The 23138-nt window shown below is 38.3% G+C and overlaps 1 protein-coding gene, 1 long non-coding RNA gene and 1 pseudogene across 2 annotated transcripts; 1 reads left to right on the top strand and 2 right to left on the bottom strand.

Annotated features, from left to right (window-relative positions):
* Positions 1-205: 205 nt before the first annotated feature.
* LOC106872735 (uncharacterized) lies at positions 206-9677 on the bottom strand. The gene is made up of 2 exons (XR_001409800.3): positions 9283-9677; positions 206-296 (listed from the first exon to the last, which is right to left on the bottom strand). It is a non-coding gene; the product is annotated as an uncharacterized LOC106872735 (long non-coding RNA).
* On the bottom strand, positions 4602-7767 carry LOC149136895 (histone H2B pseudogene; annotated as a pseudogene).
* Positions 9678-21177: 11500 nt separating the features above from the next.
* Positions 21178-21881, top strand: LOC149136896 (histone H2B-like). The gene has a single exon (XM_089339542.1). It carries the CDS (start codon positions 21391-21393, stop codon positions 21751-21753), a length of 363 nt encoding a protein of 120 aa, XP_089195668.1. The 5' UTR covers positions 21178-21390; the 3' UTR covers positions 21754-21881.
* Positions 21882-23138: the final 1257 nt, after the last annotated feature.

The raw sequence follows: 23138 nt of genomic DNA on the forward strand, positions 1-23138 counted from the left end.
AAATTACAGAAATACGACAACTTTAACATGAAATAACTTGCGATGTACAAATTTTTGTTAAGAAGGCTAAGAGAAAAAGTTGTTTTATACGACACATTCTACCTATATCCCATGTGTGAAAGTGTTTCGTTAAGAAAACAAGTGGTGCCCGTCAAATCAGAAAGATCCCCATGCAGTCATAAAAAAAAACAAAAAAACTAGATGATGATGTTGACTTCACACGTGTCTTTAGATATTTGGATAAGGTCCACGGCTTACATATCTCGAAGTTTCTAGGCACCGAAGATGAGATGAGACTGAAAGTATTTTGAAATGATAAACATTATCGATATTGTGACGTCATAATGACATGAGCGAAATTATTGAAGTCTTTCGACGGGACGAATGTTACGTAAATTTATTTCCCACATACATTCACGCATTTATATATGTCCATGTATCTCTCAACACCCTATCCTCTCTTTCTTTCCATACACACACATAACTCTGTCTCTCACTATCTCTCCCTTTCCCTCAAATAAATCGGCAAAGCTTATGCATACGCATAAAATGCCTAAGAGCCAACGAGTGAGTATCTACGTGGTTGCTAGACATGGTAAGCATAACAAGCAAATCCCCCCCCTCCAATCTCAACATATTCTTTTATGAAAGTACATAGTCGTGAAGCAAGTAAGGAACTACATCCAAACAAATTCTTTACTTTGTAATGTTTCTATGTATGGTTGGAGATCTGTTTTCGGAATATCATCACCTAACCCAACACCAATCCTCCATAAATTTCTAATCTCTTCCATTCATTTGCCCATCCGTAGATGTTTGCTCAACAAGCCTAGAATGTGTTATATTTAGCAAGTAGTCCGATAAAACTTAAAGGGTTGTTTGGCAAGTGGTTGTGGTAGCTAGGTATGTAGAACAGAAGGTGATGTCTAGTTAAGAGTTCTAGTTGTTTTGGAGAGGCAACTGTGTATTTAGATGTAAAGAGGATTTAGTTGTGAGGGTATGTTACCTTTTGTTTGTACTATTTGAAACCCAAGTGTGTTGAGTGCATGGAAATCTCCCTCCAATTATGTTCTTTCTGAGCGTTGTGTTTTGCATTAGTTCTTTTGCAAATATATTTCGTAAACTACACCAACCAGAAATCGCAAGTTAAGAGCATTTTTGAAAATTGTCATAAACAAACCTACTATTCAACGCGCAAGTTTGTTTACATTCACTTTCGCTATTTTGAGTTTCTTCTATTTATTTATTTTGCTTACATCGTTTACCGTGAATTTAGTAGTTAATAAAATTATTATAATGTATCATTGTTTCTTATTTACTGTACCCTCAAAGAACATCGTGCCATAGAAATTAATAAAGAAAAATTCGTCCCTCTTTACATTCTGCGTTTAAATTCCGCCGAGGCTGACTTTACTTTTCATCCTTTCGGGACCAATAAAATAAGTACCAGTTGAGCTCTGGGGTCGATGTAATCGCCCGACTGGCGATCTTTCGGTACAGATCTTTGATAAAGATCGCCGAAGACACTTTTTACGGAAAAGGCCGATATTTAGGAACTCGTACCGAAATATCGCCACCGATATGTTTCTAAGTAATTCTTTCAGTATTCCTTAAGTGTTTATATTTTAGATCCAGCAATTCATCTGTTTGCAATTTCCACCACTTTTTTTTTTTTTTATGAATCGTGTACACCTGTTCATGTGTACGTGTCGTAAAATGCAGAATTGTTTATTTATGAATTCGGCAATATACAGAGAATAAGTTTCGAATCGCAAGCAACTGAGCGTCTTTCACAACCTATGCTTTGTAGTGCTAGGTTTATATTGATTTCAAGTTTTGGCACAAGGCCAGCAAATTTGGGGAACGGGGTAAGTATGGCGATAGTTCGGTACGAGTTCCTGAATATCGGCCTTTTCCGTAACACCCGCACGATCTTCACTACGGTGTTAGGGTTTTAGTGTCAGGGTTACGGTTAGGGACGGAATTCCCTAACGCAAACCCTAACCCTTCAAAATAAATCGCTGTTATGACGTCGTTTCCCTGTTTCTCTCCAACACTTTTTACGGAAAAGGGTGATCTTTGGTAAAGATTGCCGAAGACACTTTTTACGGAAAAGGCCGATAATTAGGAACTCGTACCGAAAGATCGCCATATCATTGCTATTCATGATAAAGATAACTTTCATGAAAATATATTTGGCCCTGAAAAGGGCCGATGATTTCTGGAAATACACCAAGTGTTTATTCGCTGCTAGTGTATCTTGTAACTGACTTCGTACCCTCAGATATTGCGTGTTTGGCTAATTGGCCAGGAATCAAAAGCCGAATAGGATTTTGAATTTCTCGACAGTTCTCGACTGCTGTCGAGAAATTCAAAATGCTATTCGGCTTTTGATTCCTGGCCAATTAGCCAAACACGCAATATCTGAGGGTACGAAGTCAGTTACAAGATACACTAGCAGCGAATAAACACTTGGTGTATTTCCAGAAATCATCGGCCCTTTTCAGGGCCAAATATATTTTCATGAAAGTTATCTTTATCATGAATAGCAATGATATGGCGATCTTTCGGTACGAGTTCCTAATTATGAACGTCTGTTGTGAGCCAAACGACTGGCTTCTGCAGCGATTCTCTAGAACAAATCGTTAACGAAGCTATTCATGATGATCATGACTTTGTTGGATATTCCAGTATCAGGATGGACCTGTTTCATAACTTTATAGATGTAGTTGGAATAGCTCTCCTTCCTCTTTCGCTTTACTTTCTTGCTTTTCGATGCGGCTAAATTTGGCTTGACGGGTTTCTTGATATCTTCGCTGTCTGACATTATTTACATTAACTGCAAGCTCTACGAATGTTTTGCCAATCTCCAACAGCTGACTCTTTTTATAGTTAGTCAGTAGGCTCCACAAGCAAGTTACAGTTTGGCGCGCTTGAATGTCATTGGTTAAAAGTGTTTCTCACGTGATCAGTATACTTGAAGCTACATGAATTTTAGTTTACTTCCATTAAACTATTTTCCATGTGATTCTTAAATGATAGTTTTGTCATGTCTGGTAGCCAGAAAGGAAAACTAATTTCGATCATTTAGTAATGGCCTTTAGTTTCCAGTGTACTGTATCAGTTTTGTAAAATAATTGGCATAACTACAGAGTTGTACCCCCCCCCCCCCCACGACTTTGGAAGGTCATAACTTTCAGAAAAATGAATATTTTTTAATGAAATTTTCTATGCACATATTATTTATTATGTAGATTCTGAATATACAAAACATTTCGGTGAAAGTGTTTTGGAATGGGGGTGGGGGACAATTTTCGGAAATTCCAACAGAGTCCACTTAAATTCCTCTTAACTTCCAGGAAAATAAATATTTTTTCGTGAAATTTTCTACAAATATACCTTGGTGTATGTACATTTCGAGCATGTAGGAATTTTGAAGGAAACAACTGCAGGTTATTTTTGAAAAGTGTTCCCCACTCGGTGGTGTTTCGGAGCAAGTCGTCTATAATTGTTTCATTTTTCTCTATTATGTGCGTATGTGCATCCGTAGATTTCTTATGAAGTAATACGCAGCCCTGTTCTCTTCTACTTCTCTACTAGAAACGTTTACTTTGGAATTTACTTCTATTGAGAAAAAAAAAATTGTGTGCATGTTATTTTTAACGTAAGTTTTCTTATGACGGCTTCTCTATTCTGCCTATTACTTCATTAGAAATCTACATACCGCAGACTCCAGGACCCCTATTCAGTCAGCCTTATGACTTTACGGTCGGAGGGGACATAACTCTAACCTCGTTTTTTTTTTTCTTTTTAGTTTTCCGGTGTTTTCAACCTTCCACCTTTTACATCTGCTTTCTTCTCGTCTTTTCTCTGACTCTGTCGTCCTGTCTTAGCTTGTTATGCTGCGTGGGCTGAGTCTGATGATTGCGTGAAGGCACCAGATGTGTTATAGAATGCTGAGTTGTTTTCATCGCATGAAACTATTAGTATACTGTGTTTATGTGTATATGCTTATATGTGTGTATATATATGTTTACATGCATGTGTGTGTGTGTATGTATGTATATACATATATATATATATATATATATATATATATATATATATATATATATATATAATTAAGAGAAAAGAACCAATGTTCATGAAAATCCAGTCACATAGAAAAATTTAATAAGTAAATACACTAAAAAGAACTATAATAAAATACAAAGTAATAATCATTAAAATAATAATTTTTCTATATGTGACTGTGGATTTTCATGGATGAGTTTATGAACTTTGGTTCTTTTCTCTAAATTATATATTTATATATTATATACTGTGAAACTTAATTTAATTTTAATTTTTGATAAATTGAATTTAATTGAGTTTTAACCTGTAAATTTGGATTTTTATCCCTAATATTATTATATATATATAATAAATTTGAGTTTTGAAAGGAGCATCTCTCTTGGGCAATGATAGGAGTCTTGTCCCAACATGCAAAATTTTTTCTTCGAATCCCTAGATATTATCTACTCTTCAAAGAAATAAAAGAAACTGAAAATATTGCATTGCATATTAGCTTCGATAAAATGAATAATCCGTAACAACCAGTCTTAAAAAAAAAATACATTGGAAGAGATAGTTTGCTTTATTGAAAAGTTAATTCAATCGCAGGCCAACATGGCAGTCTCCACTTACCAGAAATGATTTCTGATATTGTCACAAATATTAAGGAAGGGTATAATTGACTACAGTATAATACTTCAATTTTATTTCAAAGTTTAAAAGTGCAGTCTACGATGATTGCGCTAAACATAAGGATATTACTGTAGACTTGTTATGTATGGCTACAATTTCTGGACGAAGAAAAGAGAATGTTTAGAATAGAAAGTCTAATAGTTTTACTAAGTAACGGTTTTTTAGTTATGAAATTATAGATTTTATTATTTAAGCACTGTTACACACGCTAGATTTATCGGTTGCAGAATAGGCATCTTTAATTCATTAAACGCAATGTCGCATTTGGTACACTTAAAGACAAACACGCACTATCTGAAGGTACGAAAGTAGTTAGCAAATACACTAGCAGCGAATAAATACTTGGTACTGTACTTCCTTGAATGTACGGCCCTTTTCAGGGCCAAATATATTTTCACGAAAGTTTATCTTTTAATGAGTAGCAATGATATGTAACTATTGTATTTATCTGAAATTGTTTTCCAATTTTTATATGACTATTTTTCTGATTCAGCAATTTATCCTCAGATTTTCGCAGCAACATTTTTTTAAAATTCTAGACGCGTAGGTTTGTATTTTAAAAAAATTATATTGCTTGATGTATCCTTTGTTTTATAGTGTATTAGTAGTATGTGTAATTTGGCTGTTATTTCTAGCATGCTGAGCAACCACATAGAGGAATCCCATGTCGATAGCTCCAAGTCTCGTCTGCTGGTTGTTGATCAGCATACATGTACGAATGGCCATGATGGCACGTTTTGTTTTTAGAAAATAACTGAAGGTTAGTGACGGTGTAGACGAAGGTATTCCGAAAGCAGATCTCCAATCATACATAGAAACATTACTAAGTAAAAGAGGGATCTTTTCTATTTGGCGTCACTTTTTGAAATTTTAAAATTTGCAATATTGATGTAATTTTTCACGCTATTCACTTGTTCCCGAAAACTTTTAGAAAATGCTACAAAAGTTTAAAGTTTGAAAACTTTTGCCCAATCAGAAAACAGGATTTGGAAATTGACATTTTGGCGTGATGACATAACGACGACAAAACGTTCCACAGAAATGTATAATGTCACAAGAGCTTTTCTGGTACACAAGTGTGTACAATAAAATATTCTATATGAATATATCGACTATTTTTGGTTGAAACTACACAGGCATCAACCAGAAGTGGATGAGCTTTATTAAGACGAATACGGTGGTGTAGCAAAACCGTACAATTTGAATTTATGTTTTGGTACAGACCAGCATCGACTAAGAAGTGGAAGCTGAAAAAGCCGACTCCATAAGCACCAAAAACTTAGGTGATGCTGACACAACACGAGTCTAGATATTTGAGTGAACTTGGCAGCCCACGGTGAGAATAGAATGAATTTTGTTTTAATTCAAAGCCCAATTTATAAGATTTTCCGAATTAACTTAACTGACGTCACAATATGGCAACTAAATTCAATTCACATACTCGTATGTACGTATCGTAAAATTACATGTGTTTATATAGGTAATATAAATATATATACAATGGCCAAGGATTCAACTGGTATGTCGACCCGAATCCCCCATAGACAGCGAAAGGCCTGCGAATGTCAGAATTTTGAAAGGACTACCATTCTTCTACATTTGTCTCGGCCCGAAAGCAGTCTTGTCTTGAAAATTATTCTACTCTTCAAATAAAATATTTTCGAAAATTATTCCTTATTACGATAGTTAATCTTAAATCCAAACATACGGCGGTGTAGCAAAACCGTACAATTTGAACTTGTTTTGGTACAGGCCAGCATCGACAGAGGGTGTTTAAAAAGTGGAAGCTGAAGAAGCCGACTCCATAAGCACCAAAAACCTAGGAGATGCTGACTTCCCTACACTTCAGCACAACTATTTTTAAAATACTCCTTGGAAGCAACATTAAACATTCTGAATAGCTGCTTAATTCAGGTGCCATCACACCAGTCTTTCTCGACGCGCCAGAGATAATTTGATATATTGATATATTTTATGGGAGGATACAATCGACTGCATTACATGAGTAGTACGTTAATTTCATAGTATTAAAAAGATTAAAGCTGAGTCTACCTCGATTGCGTGGAATATAAGAGTAATGTTCTGAACAAAATTTGTGAATGAAATAGGACCTATCATACCCTACTCTGTAATGTCTCTATGTATGGTAAGAGATTCTCTGAGAATGTCAGGTGAATAAATATTCTATGGTTGCATACCATTGTTACTCGTTGAGGCAAACTTTCATGAAAATATATTTGGCCCTAAAAAGGGCCGTCGGTAGAGAAATTACTATAGCAAGTGTTTATTCGCTGTTAGTGTATTTAGTAATTGCCTTCGTACCCTCTGACATTGCGTGTTTGGCCAATTGGCCAGGAATCAAAAGCCGGACGGCAGTTTGGATTTCTCGACTACTGATGGTCGAACGTCTGTTGTAGTGAGCCAAACGACTGGCTTCGACAGCGATTCTCTCGAACAAATCGTTAACGAAGCTGTTCATGATGATCATGGTTTTGTTGGATATTCCAGTATCAGGATGGACCTGTTTCATAACCTTATAGATGTAATTGGAATAGCTCTCCTTTCTCTTTACTTTCTTGTTTTTCGATCTGGCTAAATTTGGCTTGACGGGTTTCTTGATATCTTCGCTGTCTGACATCATCAACGATCACTGTAAGCTCTAAGAATGCTTAGCTGATCTCTGGCAACTGACTATTTATGGCTAATGAGAAGGTTCCCCAGGCAAGTGACCGTTTGGCGCGCTTCAATTTCATTGGTTAAAATAGTTTCTCACGTGATCTTGAAGTTAACTAAACTATTTTCGATGTAATACCTTATATAGCTATATCTTTTGTTTATTTTAAACATTGGACTGTGGGCATGCTGGAGCGGCTTCTTGAGGGCTTCTAGTTGAACAAATCGAGGTACTATTCAAAAAGAGTGGGCCAGGTGCGCACACTCGCGCATCCGCGCTAGCTAGTCGTGACTAGTCGATCCTAAAGTAAATAAAACACAAAGTAGATCATTTTTTTTTTTGTTGAATCTTCCCCCATCTTACTTTTAAAAGGTCGTTTTACGTTCTTCCAGGGTGTATTTTGGTATCACAACTATTTATGCGCATGATGCGCACTCGCGCTAGGTAGTCGTAGGATCGACTAGTCACGACTCGCTAGCGCGATTGTGCGCACCGGGACCACTGTATTTTTTAAAATACAGTCTGGTATTCTCTGATACCATTTGCCGAACCGCTAAGTCACGGAAATATAGACAAACCGACACCGGTTGTCAAACGGCGAAGTGGTCACACACGTGTGTGTTTATATATATTGGGGTTTCAGTGGAAACGAACCTGAATCCACATCGTTGCAAAACGAACTTAATCACACAATAATAGTAGAAAAAGAGTACAAGCGAAAGAAAGAAAACTTCACAGGAAACTGATCGTTAGTTCCCTGTGAAGCAAAACTAAATGGAGCGTATGGGCACTTGTACATCATCAGCTTTGACATTTGCAGGAAATATTGCTAGACATAATAGAGAATTGCAGTAAACCATTTATAAACACAAAATTAGTAAATTACTGTCTGGTGTTGGTATTTTTCTGGGAGGTACATTAATAAACATTGAAGTTGAATTTCTCTTTAAAAAAAAAAATCAACTGTTGAGTGATGTACTTGTTTCGCCAGTTTGCAACCAATCATGGTAATTTTTTTTACAATTACACGCGTTTCACTTAGAAGGGGTGGCTTATCTAAAGAACGATTGACTTCCGAGGGTTTTATTGTTCTTATTTGTTCATATTCATGGAACCCCACCACCACCACCAAAAACAAAACAGCAAAAAAACAAATTTCACATTTAAATTGAATCGAATATAAATTTCACCTTCTAAGCGAGATGGATTTAATACTAAATTCATGCCGATTAAATCTGTTTTCTATAGCCTTTATAATGATGTGTGACACAAATTCAGATGCTTCTCTGGTATGGGCATCTTCCAGAAAAATATGTACTTTTACAGTTTCGCTTTGACTGAGTAGTATGTTTAGTGAACGAGTGATTTCGGACAGTTTTGATGGTCAGGTTCGTTCAAAAAGCACTGAAAATCCGGGTTAAAAAGTGAAAAATTGCATCAATATACCAAATTTGAATATTTTTTACTTAATTTGAAATTTCAAAATCTGTGACAGAACCGAAAACATCCGTGATATCTTGACTTCAGGTGATAGGTCCTTAGTTTGCTCAGGCATAGATATCTACATAAAATAATGGTTTGAGGTTCGAAAGAAATTTCCTTGAAATACGTACTATGTCTAGCTACCACGTAGATGCCCGCTAGTTGTCTCTGGTGTATTTTGTGTATACATTAGATGTGTGAGAGAGGATTTCGACAAGCATTCAAATACAAACACACTCAGATGCATACACACTTGTAGCCAAAGACGTAGCCGTATTTGCAACTAATTAAGAAACGATTTTACTTTATACAAGTAATAGACGGAAAATATTCTCAAATATTTTAAAAGCAACAAACGTATATTTAATTAAAAGACTTACCTAGTTTATTTCATAGTTATGATATTTTGTAAATCACTATTCTAATGTCACATTCTCTTCACATTCACGTGTGTACAATAGAATATTCTATATGAATGCATCGAGTATGAAGCATGTTTTCGTTTGGAATGTCACACTGGCTCACCCCAGAAAAGGAAAAGCCTGTTTAAGACGCATATGGTAGTAAAACGATACCGTACAACTTGAAAATATATGTTGTAGTACCGACCAACATGTCAGAGAGCATGTTCAAGAACTCAAAAGTGCATCAAGCAACTCAATAAGCATTAAAAAAAAAAACAGGTGATGTTGACATAAAACGAATCCTTATATATTTGAGTGAACCCTGCGGCTTACTTACATATCCCAAAGTCTTAAGTCACGAAGGAAGTTGAGAAAAGACTGAAATTTTTTTGACATCAAAGCCCATTTTCTAAATAAACGTTACCGATATTGTGATGTCATAATGACATTATGACACCATTTTAATAATCTTTCGATAGGACAAGTATTAAAAACAAAATAGTAGATCATTTTGGTATAAGAGAATGAATGGGAAGATCATATACTTAACAGTAATAACCCAGAAAATAAAAAAAAAATAGTAGAGACAAAGGAAAAACAACAGCGTGTACGAAATATTTGGATTGATATCAACAAAAAAATATATGAACAATATGAAATTAAAAATTAGAAGTTCAAAGACAGAAGTAAATAGAGAATAGGGTGTAAAAAAGAATAGGAGCACTGTTATTTAGTAATGTAGATGGGGTAGATAGAAGTATATAAGGTAAATACATAGAAGAATAATATTGATGTTTTTTGTTGAAATAGTGTTTCAAAATACGTAATTATTGTTATAATACAGCGAGATGCGTTAAAGAATTTAACTCTCAAATGTATGTATATCCTCCTCCTCCTAATCATCATAAACATCATCATGATCATCATCAATTAACGTCCGTTTTCCATGCTGGGATGGGTTTGACAGGAGCTGGCCAGCTGAAGCGCTGCCCAGGCTCTTTGTCTATTTTGGCATGGTTTCTATGGCAGGATGCCCTTCCTAAAGCCAACCACTTTACAGAGTGTACTGGGTGTTTTTATGCTGCACCAACACATGTGCTTTTTATGTGGCACCAGCACCTACGAGCCTGCAAGATTAGGAATGCTCAGCGGGAGAGGGACGCAGGAGACAAACCTATATGCAAGGACAACCAAGGTTTTACTTAGCTTGACGTCTCTTTTCAAGCATAGCAAACTGCCAGGAGTCTCAGTCCCCTGTTATATCTTCTGTGAGTCCCAAAGTTTGTTGATACTTTCTCACCACTTTATCCCACGTCTTCCTGGGTCTACCCCTTCTACATGTTCCCTCTACAATTAGAGACTGGCACCTCTTGATTCAACTGTCTTCATTCATATGCATTACATGGCAGTCTCAGCACACCCTTCTCTTTTGCACGCTACACTTGATACCTCATACACCCAGTTTTTCTCTCAAATCACTTACAATGTCATATATGCATCCAGTGGAGTATACTGCCTTCATTTCTTTCAAACCTTTGCATATCCTCAGTAGTCACCGCCCATGTCTCATTGTCATGCAGCATAGCTGTTCATACACAGGCATCATACAATCTGCCTTTCACTCTGAGGGTGGGAGAGATCCTTCATTACTAACAGAGGTAGTAGCTCTCTGAACTTTGTCCAGCCTATTCTTATTCTAGCAGCTATGCTTTCGGATCAACCTCCCCAACTACTAACTTGTTCACCTAAGTAACAGAAAGTGCCTACTACTCCTAAGGATCCCCTCTGATATTTGAGGGAGTCTATTTTTTATACATTCCTGATGTTCAATGTAGCTGCACATCTGCCATATGTAAAGACTACTTTCTCTGTTAGTCTTCCAGTGATACAGCTGCACCTCTTATGTGTCCATAGCTTGCTCTGAGTACACTTTATGGAGTTTCTCCTGACACTTTTTCTACATATTGAGCAGAGCTATCTCCCTGAAGGGATCTGTGACTGGGCTGTTTTTCTACTTATCAATACTTTGGTCTTTTCTGAAATAACTCTAAGGCATTTTGATTCCAATTGTGGTTCCATACGTGAAATTTCTTCCCTAGTTCTGGTAGTGATTCAGCAATAAGAGCAAAGTCATTGGCATAGAGGAGCTCCCAAGGGCAGCGAGTCAAAATTCCTCAGTTATAGCTAGGAGAACCATGATAAATAAGAGGGGACTAAGAACTGAACCATGGTGGACTCTTACTTGTACACTAAACTCCTTGCTATACTCATAAGCAACTCTCACCTTACAAACAGCATCCCTGTACATGGCTTGTACAGCTCTCACTAACCACTCATCTATCCCTAGCTTCCAGATTGCCCACCAGATAAGGGAGTGAGGGACCCTGTGAAAGGCTTTCTCCATGTCAACAAAAGCCAGGTACAGAAGTTTATTTTTGGCCAAGTATTCCTCCTGCAGTTGTCTCACCAGGATGATAGCACCAGTGGTGCTTCTCTCTGGCACAAATCCAAACTGCATCTCATCTATACTAATTCTCTGCCTAATTAATTGAGCTATGACCTTTTCTGCAATTTTCATCATCTGGTCCAGCAATTTGATGCCTCTGTAACTATTTCTGTTTAGGGCATCACTCTCTTTCCTTTGTAGCAGTTGACTATGGTGTTGCTACAGCAATCATTGCGTATGACTCTCTCGTGGACAACCGGATTAACTATACCGCCAGATATTTTAAGCATCTCAGCAGTGATTCCTGATGGGCTGGAGGCTTTCCCTGCTTTCATGTCCTTAATTGATCTATCTACTAAGCTACTGTCAATTCAGATAGCTGGCCCTTCTGTTGGGTCTACATTAGGCAGGCTCTCCTTCTCCCATTCATTCTCTACATTTAACAACCTTTCATAGTGTTACTTCCAAGCCTCCTTCCTCGCAGAATCACTAACTGCAAGTGAGCCATCATCCAAGCGAACACATTTCTCTCCTGCCACATTATGATTTTCTCTGACACACTGCCTTGCAATCCGAAACACTTCAAGCCTCTGCTCCTCATGACTCCAGCAAATAAGATCTGAAGAAGGAATTCTAATTCCGAAATATCATCGGACTACAGTTTACCAAGTTACAACAGGTATGCAGTCTATTTTTTGTTCTATATTGCATTGTTATACCTTCCTAAACTTTTTATTCTTTACAAACAATACACAATGCTTCAAGCGAACTACAATACTCTCCTATACATATATATATATATATATATATATATATGTATCATCATCATCATCATCATCATCGTTTAACGTCCGCTTTCCATGCTAGCATGGGTTGGACGATTTGACTGAGGACTGGTGAAACCGGATGGCAACACCAGGCTCCAGTCTGATTTGGCAGAGTTTCTACAGCTGGATGCCCTTCCTAACGCCAACCACTCAGAGAGTGTAGTGGGTGCTTTTACGTGTCACCCGCACGAAAACGGCCACGCTCGAAATGGTGTCTTTTATGTGCCACCCGCACAAGCCAGTCCAGGGGCACTGGCAACGATCTCGCTCGAAAATCCTACAGGAGCCAGTCAGGCGGTACTGGCAACGGCCATGCTCAAAATGGTGCATCTCATGTGCCACCCGCACAAGAACCAGTCCAGGGGCACTAGCAATGATCTTACTTGGCTTGCCGGGTCTTCTCACGCACAGCACATTTCCAAAGGTCTCGGTCCGTAGTCATCGCCTCGGTGAGGCCCAATGTACGAAGGTCTTGCCTCACCACCTCAGCCCAGGTCTTCCTGGGCCTACCTCTTCCACGGGTTCCCTCAACTGTTAGGGTGTGGCACTTTTTCACGCAGCTATCCTCCTCCATTCTCACCACATGTCCATACCAGCGCAATCGTCTCTCTTGCACGCCACAACTGATGCTTCTAATGTTCAGCTTTTCTCTCAAGATACTTACACTCTGACGGGTATTCACATTGACATTACACATCCAACGGAGCATACTGGCTTCATTCCTTGCGAGCTTACGTATGTCCTCAGCAGTTACAGCCCATGTTTCACTGCCATGTAGCATGGTTGTTCGTACGCATGCGTCATACAGTCTGCCTTTTACTCTGAGTGAGAGTCCCTTTGTCGCCAGCAGGGGTAAGAGCTCTCTAAACTTTGCCCAGGCTATTCTTATTCTAGCAGCTACACTTTCAGCGCACCCACCCCCACTACTAACTTGGTCGCCCAGATAGCGGAAGCTATCGACTACCTCTAGTTTTTCACCCTGGAATGAGATAGAAGTTGTTTCCTGTTTGTTTGCAGTCTTTATTGCACCTGAACATCTGCCACAAACAAAAACTAACTTGCTAGTTAACCTGCCTTTGATGTTGCTGCACCTCTTATGTGTCCATAGCTTGCACCGGGTACATCTTATAGAGTTACTACCTACTCCTTTTCTACATACTGAGCAGGGCCATCTACCTGAAGGGGTTTGTGTTTTATCTACCTTCCTACTTATTAGGATTTTGGTTTTAGCTAGGTTGACTCTGAGGCCCTTCAATTCTAGACCTTGCTTCCACACCTGAAACTTCTCCTCTAGTTCTGATAGTGACTCCGCAATTAGGGCAAGGTCATCAGCATAGAGGAGCTCCCAGGGGCAACCTGTCTTGAACTCCTCTGTGATTGCCTGGAGGACTATGGTAAATAATAGGGGGCTGAGGACGGAACCTTGGTGGACCCCTACCTCTACCCGGAATTCATTGCTGTACTCATTTCCAACCCTCACCTTACTGGCAGCATCTCTGTACATGGCTCGCACAGCTCTCACTAACCATTCTTCTATCCCAAGTTTCCTCATTGACCACCAGATAAGGGATCGGGGGACCCTGTCAAAGGCTTTCTCCATGTCAACGAAAGCCAGGTACAGAGGTTTATCCTTAGCTAGGTATTTCTCCTGCAACTGTCTCACTAGAAATAAGGCATCAGTAGTGCTTTTACCTGGCACGAACCCAAACTGCATCTCATCTAAATTGATTCGCTCCCTAATTAGTTGGGCTATGACCCTCTCTGTAACTTTCATAACCTGATCTAACAGCTTGATGCCTCTGTAATTATTTGTATCTAAAGCGTCCCCTTTACCTTTGTAGCAGTTGACTATGATGCTGCTACACCAGTCATTGGGTATGACTCCTTCGTGTATCACCTGGTTCGTAATACGGGTGACTAGGCTATAGCCAACACTGCCAGATATTTTGAGCATCTCTGCAGTGATTCCTGATGGGCCGGGGGCTTTCCCGGTCTTCATACTCTTAATTGCTTTATCTACCCTGGTACTATCAACTCGGATAGCTGGTCCCTCTATTGGGTCGACATACGGCAGGCTCTCTTTCTCCCATTCATTCTCTTTATTAAGCAATCTATCGTAGTGGCATCTCCAGACCTCTTTCTTTGCATCCTCATTTAATGCAAGCGTACCATCATCCATGCGAACACATTTCTCTCCTACAACATCACTATTCTCTCTCCTACACTGTCTTGCAACACGAAATACCTCGAGTCTTTGGTCCTCACGGCGCAGAACATTGGCAAATCTTTCCTTATCTGCTTCCCCTCTGGCTAAATAAACCTGTTGCCTAGCCTCCCTTCTGGCACATTGGTACAATTCCCTGCTACCACCGTTCTTCCAGTCCTTCCAAGCCTGTTTCTTTTGTCTAATAGCCCTGTCTACCTCCTTGTTCCACCACCACGTTACTCTGGGTCGGGAGGGGACCTTACACCACCCATAAATCTGGTCGGTGGCTTTCAACAGGTTGTCCCGCAGAAATCTCCAATTGTCTTCCACGTTGTATGATGCTATATCCCCTTCTATTTCGTTAAATGCTTCAAGTAACTTGTCTCTAAGTCTCTGTCCGTTTGCAGGGTCTTTAAGCTTCCACACCCTTCTTCTCCAAGCCTGTCTAATTCTGGGCACCCATTTTGCCTTGATCCCAAAGTCGCTAACTACTAATCTATGTTGTGGGGTACATTCTTCGCCAGGGTAGGTTTTGGCATTTATAAGCCGCCCTCTTTCCCTATTTCTGGCGAGGATGTAGTCGATTTGGCTAGAGTGTCTGCCGGAGTGGTAGGTGACTGGCAGGTTTCCTGAAGTTGGTATTGCAGACCATACGATTGGTTGCATCACAGAACTCCAGCAGTCTGGTTCCCTCCTCGTTGCGGGAACCGAAGCCATAGCCTCCATGTATGCCATGGAAGCCTCCAGCACGACGTCCGACATGACCGTTGAAGTCTCCAGCCACAAAGAGAAGGTCCCTGTCACTCGTCGACGAGGTAGTTTGCAAGAGGGTGTCATAGAATTGGTCTTTCAGACCATCTGGTAGCCCCGGTTGAGGTGCATAGGCTGAGATGACAGTAGCTAATCTATGATGAAGCACTAGTCTGATCTTAAGTACTCTGTCACTTACTCTAACGACCTCGATTACCTTATCCACCCATTTCTCCGCTAGAAGTATTCCTACGCCCCCGACCCCGTCAGTGTTCCCTGCCCAGAAAATCTTGTACCTGTGTTCTTTGCCTGTGAGGAACCTCGCAGAACCTCCTCTCCATCTTACTTCCTGGATGCAGCACATATCTACGCGTCTCCGTTCAAGCATCTCAACAATTTCACCAGATCTACCTTTCAGCGTGCCGACGTTGAGAGTGCCAATCCTAACAGTATGGGTGTTGGGGGTGTGGGCCTGTAGCCTGGGAAGGGGAAAAACAGTGTCGTGTACCTGAAAAGAAAACTTGCAATTGGAAGAATTCATAAGCAAAACAGTACCTACAACCTGCAAACATTTCTCAAACTTAATGCGCTACCCAAAGGTAGGGGAGAGGATGGCCAAGGCCACTAGATGGGTTCCGGGAGACAGCCGAGGTTGACAGGATGACAGAGGAATGCACTTCCGGTGGAGGGGGTGGGAGGGCGGGTGTACCATCAGCGAGGAGATAGGGCTCTTAATTGTAGATTTTAAATATTTGAGAGACAACAATGCATAAATCGTAATTTTTAAAAGAGCAATGAATTCTAGGTGATTAGAATATAACGTAGCATGAATTTAGGAAGCTTAGAAAATGAATAAGCATGAATTTAAGACAACAACTGAATTCAATTGAATTTCATGGAGAGAAACAAGATAAATAATAGAGGGCAAACTAAAGCGCGAAGGTATTATGAGATGTTTGAGGCCGTAAATAAATAAAAAATCTCTATCTTATCTGCATCTTGGAGATTTCGTCGTAGTATGTCAGCGAGATAATTTAGAATGGGTTTCTCATTTATATATAGCCAGAACGAAAGCTCCCGGCCCATCAGGAATCACTGCAGAGATGCTCAAAATATCTGGCAGTGTTGGCTATAGCCTAGTCACCCGTATTACGAACCAGGTGATACACGAAGGAGTCATACCCAATGACTGGTGTAGCAGCATCATAGTCAACTGCTACAAAGGTAAAGGTGACGCTTTAGATACAAATAATTACAGAGGCATCAAGCTGTTAGATCAGATTATGAAAGTTACAGAGAGGGTCATAGCCCAACTAATTAGGGAGCGAATCAATTTAGATGAGATGCAGTTTGGGTTCGTGCCAGGTAAAAGCACTACTGATGCCTTATTTCTAGTGAGACAGTTGCAGGAGAAATTCCTAGCTAAGGATAAACCTCTGTACCTGGCTTTCGTTGACATGGAGAAAGCCTTTGACAGGGTCCCCCGATCCCTTATCTGGTGGTCAATGAAGAAACTTGGGATAGAAGAATGGTTAGTGAGAGCTGTGCGAGCCATGTACAGAGATGCTGCCAGTAAGGTGAGGGTTGGAAATGAGTACAGCAATGAATTCCGGGTAGAGGTAGGGGTCCACCAAGGTTCCGTCCTCAGCCCCCTCTTATTTATCATAGTCCTCCAGGCAATCACAGAGGAGTTCAAGACAGGTTGCCCCTGGGAGCTCCTCTATGCTGATGACCTTGCCCTAATTGCGGAGTCACTATCAGAACTAGAGGAGAAGTTTCAGGTGTGAAAGCAAGGTCTAGAACTGAAGGGCCTTAGAGTCAACCTAGCTAAAACCAAAACCTTAATAAGTAGGAAGGTAGATAAAACACAAACCCCTTCAGGTAGATGGCCCTGCTCAGTATGTAGAAAAGGAGTAGGTAGTAACTCTATAAGATGTACCCGGTGCAAGCTATGGACACATAAGAGGTGCAGCAACATCAAAGGCAGGTTAACTAGCAAGTTAGTTTTTGTTTGTGGCAGATGTTCAGGTGCAATAAAGACTGTAAACAAACAGGAAACAACTTCTATCTCATTCCAGGGTGAAAAACTAGAGGTAGTCGATAGCTTCCGCTATCTGGGCGACCAAGTTAGTAGTGGGGGTGGGTGCGCTGAAAGTGTAGCTGCTAGAATAAGAATAGCCTGGGCAAAGTTTAGAGAGCTCTTACCCCTGCTGGCGACAAAGGGACTCTCACTCAGAGTAAAAGGCAGACTGTATGACGCATGCGTACGAACAGCCATGCTACATGGCAGTGAAACATGGGCTGTAACTGCTGAGGACATACGTAAGCTCGCAAGGAATGAAGCCAGTATGTTCCGTTGGATGTGTAATGTCAATGTGAATACCCGTCAGAGTGTAAGTATCTTGAGAGAAAAGCTGAACATTAGAAGCATCAGTTGTGGCGTGCAAGAGAGACGATTGCGCTGGTATGGACATGTGGTGAGAATGGATGAGGATAGCTGCGTGAAAAAGTGCCACACCCTAACAGTTGAGGAAACCCGTGGAAGAGGTAGGCCCAGGAAGACCTGGGCTGAGGTGGTGAGGCAAGACCTTCGTACATTGGGCCTCACCGAGGCGATGACTACTGACCGAGACCTTTGGAAATGGGCTGTGCGTGAGAAGACTTGGCAAGCCAAGTAAAATTGTTGCCAGTGCCCCTGGACTGGTTCTTGTGCGGGTGGCACATGAGATGCACCATTTTGAGCGTGGCCGTTGCCAGTACCGCCTGACTGGCTCCCGTAGGATTTTCGAGCGAGATCGTTGCCAGTGCCCCTGGACTGGCTTGTGCGGGTGGCACATAAAAGACACCATTTCGAGCGTGGCCGTTTTCGTGCGGGTGACACGTAAAAGCACCCACTACACTCTCTGAGTGGTTGGCGTTAGGAAGGGCATCCAGCTGTAGAAACTCTGCCAAATTAGACTGGAGCCTGGTGTTGCCATCCGGTTTCACCAGTCCTCAGTCAAATCGTCCAACCCATGCTAGCATGGAAAGCGGACGTTAAACGATGATGATGATATATATATATATATATATATATATATATATATATATATATATATATATATATATATATATATATAGTTTTAGGGAAAATAACCAATTTTCAAGAACTCATCGATGAAAATCCACTATCACATATAGAAAAATTAATAATTAAAAGCACAATAAATGAGTATAATATAAAGTAAAGTAAATATCATAAGATAAATATAATAAAAAGATTACACGTGTTTCATAACCAATTTTCAAATAGAAAAGAAATTTAAATCGATTAAAATCAATTGAAATTATCGAAAATAAGTTCTATTCAAAAATATAGCTACTCGTAGTAGTAATCCACAGATAGAAATAGAATGAAGTTGTAAGAGAAAAGAAACTGAGCTAGTGAAAGTTACAGAGTTGAGGGAAGTTGTGTCACATAGTCACTCATTTCCATTCATAATTTTTTCATTCATATTTTTTATTATTACGTTTGTAGAAATAAATAATCTTGTATTTTTCTATTATTCAATTGATCTTTAATCATAATTAAATAAACGTCTTTAGCTTTAAATAGTATAGCTTTAACTATTACACCGGTTAAATATGTACTAATTTTATCTTCATTATTATTTTAAACTTAAACTTCGTTCAACTTGTATTTAAAACAATGATAATTTAAAACAATGATAATTTAGGTAAGATGTTTTTTGTATATAATATACATGTTATTATTATGGATGAAGGGATGATTATTGAATGGTTATTATTTTGATATTATGATATTTTTTAAATAATTTTTCTATCTTTATATAATAAGTATTTCATATTAATTCATTTGGTACTTATTGTTGGTTGAGATATATATCTAATTATTGTTCTACTTACGATCTGACGAGTAGCTATATTTTTGAATAGAACTTATTTTCGATAATTTCAATTGATTTTAATCGATTTAAATTTCTTTTCTATTTGAAAATTGGTTATGAAACACGTGTAATCTTTTTATTATATTTATCTTATGATATTTACTTTACTTTATATTATACTCATTTATTGTGCTTTTAATTATTAATTTTTCTATATGTGATAGTGGATTTTCATCGATGAGTTCTTGAAAATTGGTTATTTTCCCTGAAACTATATATATTTTATATATACTTTATCTATAAGGCTCAATTTAATTTTAATTTTTTATAAATTGATTTTAATTGAGTTTTTTACCTGTAATTTTGGATTTTGTCCCTAATAATATTATTATATATATATATATATATATATATATATATATATATATATATATATGTAGTGGCTTTATGCAGGCATGGCGTGGATTCAATCTTCGATTGCCAAATTTTACTTAACAGTTCAACAGCACTTTTCTCATGGTGAAACAATAGATTTTCTGTGAGTGACAGCAGCTACATTTACCAGATACCATCGCTAAGCAGAATTATGTCTTTGCCACTTGACCCTTCTAAACTTTTCTGGGCCACCAAAAATTAGAATTGAGATAACAGGTACCACCAACGAAATCTACTGTTCTCAACAATATGCCTGTCTTTCTAATTGGATAGTTATAACGAGGATTTGGTAAGGCAAAATCAGTTAGTGAGCAGAGACCAATGAGAGTCATGGACACAAGCAGACAAATGACCGGAACAAGAAAGGTTACAATCAGTGACTATGTGACACAACTTCCCTCAACTCTGTAACTTTCACTAGCTCAGTTTCTTTTCTCTTACAACTTCATTCTATTTCTATCTGTGGATTACTACTACGAGAACATGTACACACATACCAGTCAAAATTAACTGTTTTTGCTTTGCATGCTTTTCCATTTACTAATTATACATACCAACCCATTGTAGTTTTGGATATGTACAAAGTAATGGCAAATAAGTATTTCTTTACAACTTCAACCACTGTTCTTTCTTCCATCTTGCACCTCTTCAATAGCAGCACCCGATACAATCACTAACTGCCAACTCCAACATATATCATAATGCAAACTGTTACACTAGCAACCAACACCTTAACAACAACTGTTACAATTGATGACCCTCGACTGCAACGAAGAACTAAATGTTACATACATACATACACACACACACACACACACACACACGCACATATATATATATATATATATATATACACACATTCATATTTAGTTTTACATATGTGTATACATATATTTGTGTGTTTGTATACATGAATCTATGAATGTGTATGTTTGTATATATATATGTTTATGTATGTAAGTGTATATATATGTATATATATATATATATATATGTGTATGTATACCTATTTTCCTATTGCCTTATCTTTATTATTTCACTTCTTGCTAATTATAATCAATTACATCCTTGATAAAAATATCTGTTTATATAGTCACTACAGCCACTTTGAATATAACAATGTTTATGGGACATTTGTGTTAAATTATTATTTAATACATCAATGTTATAATTACACATATATATATATGTATACACACACACACACACATATATATATATATATATATATATATATATATATATATACATACGTACACATACATACATACATAATATATAGAGTATAATTACTTTCTTTATTCGTCACAGAGGGCCTAACACAAAGGGGACAGCACATGGTGGGGACAGAAAAAAAGAAATAAATTGAACTTCAGGTAGCCTCAAGTATGCTGATCACGTGAGAAACTATTTTAACCAATGAAATTGAAGCGCGCCAAACAGTCACTTTCCTGTGGTGCCTTCTCTCTATCCATAAATAAAGTCAGTTGCCAGAGATCAGCTAAGCATTCTTAGAGCTTGCATTGATCGTTGATGATGTCAGATAGCGAAGATATCAAGAAACCCGTCAAGCCAAATTTAGCTGGATCGAAAAACAAGAAAGTAAAGCGAAAGAGGAAGGAGAGCTATTCCAACTACATCTATAAAGTTATGAAACAGGTCCATCCTGATACTGGAATATCCAACAAAGCCATGATCATCATGAACAGCTTCGTTAACGATTTGTTCGAGAGAATCGCTGTCGAAGCCAGTCGTTTGGCTCACTACAACAGACGTTCAACCATCAGTAGTCGAGAAATCCAAACTGCCGTCCGGCTTTTGATTCGTGGCCAATTGGCCAAACACGCAATGTCAGAGGGTACGAAGGCAATTACTAAATACACTAACAGCAAATAAACACTTGCTGTAGTAATTTCTCTATCGACGGCCCTTTTTAGGGCCAAATATATTTTCATGAAAGTTTATCTTTATCACGAATAGCAATGATATGCAACCGTTATGCTTTTATCTCTAATTCTTTCAGTATTGTAAAAGTGTTTACATTTTAGGTTGAACAAGTCATCTTTCCACGATATTTCCTTTCTTGGTTTAATGTATATTTGTCTTAAGATGGAGACTCATTTATTTATGACTTCGGCAATCTTAAGAGACTATGTTTCAAAGTGTCACGTCTGAACGTCTTTCCAGCCGCAGGATGAAGTAGTCGATATCAATTGCTTTACATCCGATTCTCTTTTTATTTTCCCAATGTAGAATACTGGTTGGCGATCTATAGTTATATCAGCTTTAAGCGACTCTTACATGAGAATTTGCTAATTTATATGTATGTAGTTACGGAGCTTTTACAATTAGTAACTCAAATTTCTTCAGTGGTTTAGGGTGGTTTCGTTCTTTTGCAGTGCTTCTTTCTCATTTTGTACGACTTTACATTTACCTCTTCAAACCAGAATGGTGTCGTGATTGTGCAATCATTTGTAATAGCTAAACTTGTTTGCAATAAATAACTTAGTCTTGAATGATAGTTTTCTTCTACGTTAATATTTTGTAAAAATTTCAAAACTCAGCAACTTCATTTTGAATGTGAACACGTGGCAATATCATTTTATAAGTACAATGTTTGTTGTGTTTTTTTTCTAATGAGTTGTACTTAGCAGCAAAATTTTATTTTCATTCTTCGGCACGGTGTTCGTTGAGGGTACAGTAAATAAGAAACAATAGCACATTGTAATGAATAATTTCATTAGCTGCAACAATAACAGCGATGCGGCAGGTAAAAATATTTATTAATCATGCATGTACAGTAGACTGTTATATAGGGAAAGTCTCAGTTACTATGATAACAATTTACCTGTCTATCTTTCAGATACACACACTCTCTCAGCAACAACCTGGTTTCTCTTGAAACAAATTTCAATTATCTTTCACACACACACCCTTTCTCTTTCTCAGTGAATTCCTCTTTCAACAACAATAACAACTTACCACTATAGTGAAAGTATTTTTTTAAAGTATGTGTTGTATTGTCTCTATGTTGAAAGACATACAGAAACACACAGACACAAATAACCAAAAATTAACTATATTGTTTGACAAACTTGCATTTAAAATTCCCATATTTTTAATCAAAACTTGTTAGTCACTACAGAGACTATCTTGTTTTCCTTCACACATACACTTTCTCTTGTTTAACAACCTTTTCTCCTCCCCTTCCTCTAATACAGCATGTGACAGACAGAAGATCCTCCTCACTTTTATAATATAAGGTTATTATTAGAGAGAAG

Source organism: Octopus bimaculoides, chromosome 2 (genome assembly GCF_046866305.1).
Source record: "Octopus bimaculoides isolate indiv1 chromosome 2, ASM4686630v1, whole genome shotgun sequence".
Taxonomy (NCBI): Eukaryota; Metazoa; Mollusca; class Cephalopoda; order Octopoda; family Octopodidae; genus Octopus; species Octopus bimaculoides.

What these genes read in the sequence shown, in the direction of transcription:
- LOC149136896 (XM_089339542.1), top strand. Translation starts at nt 21,391, where the DNA reads ATGATGTCAGATAGCGAAGATATCAAGAAACCCGTCAAGCCAAATTTA.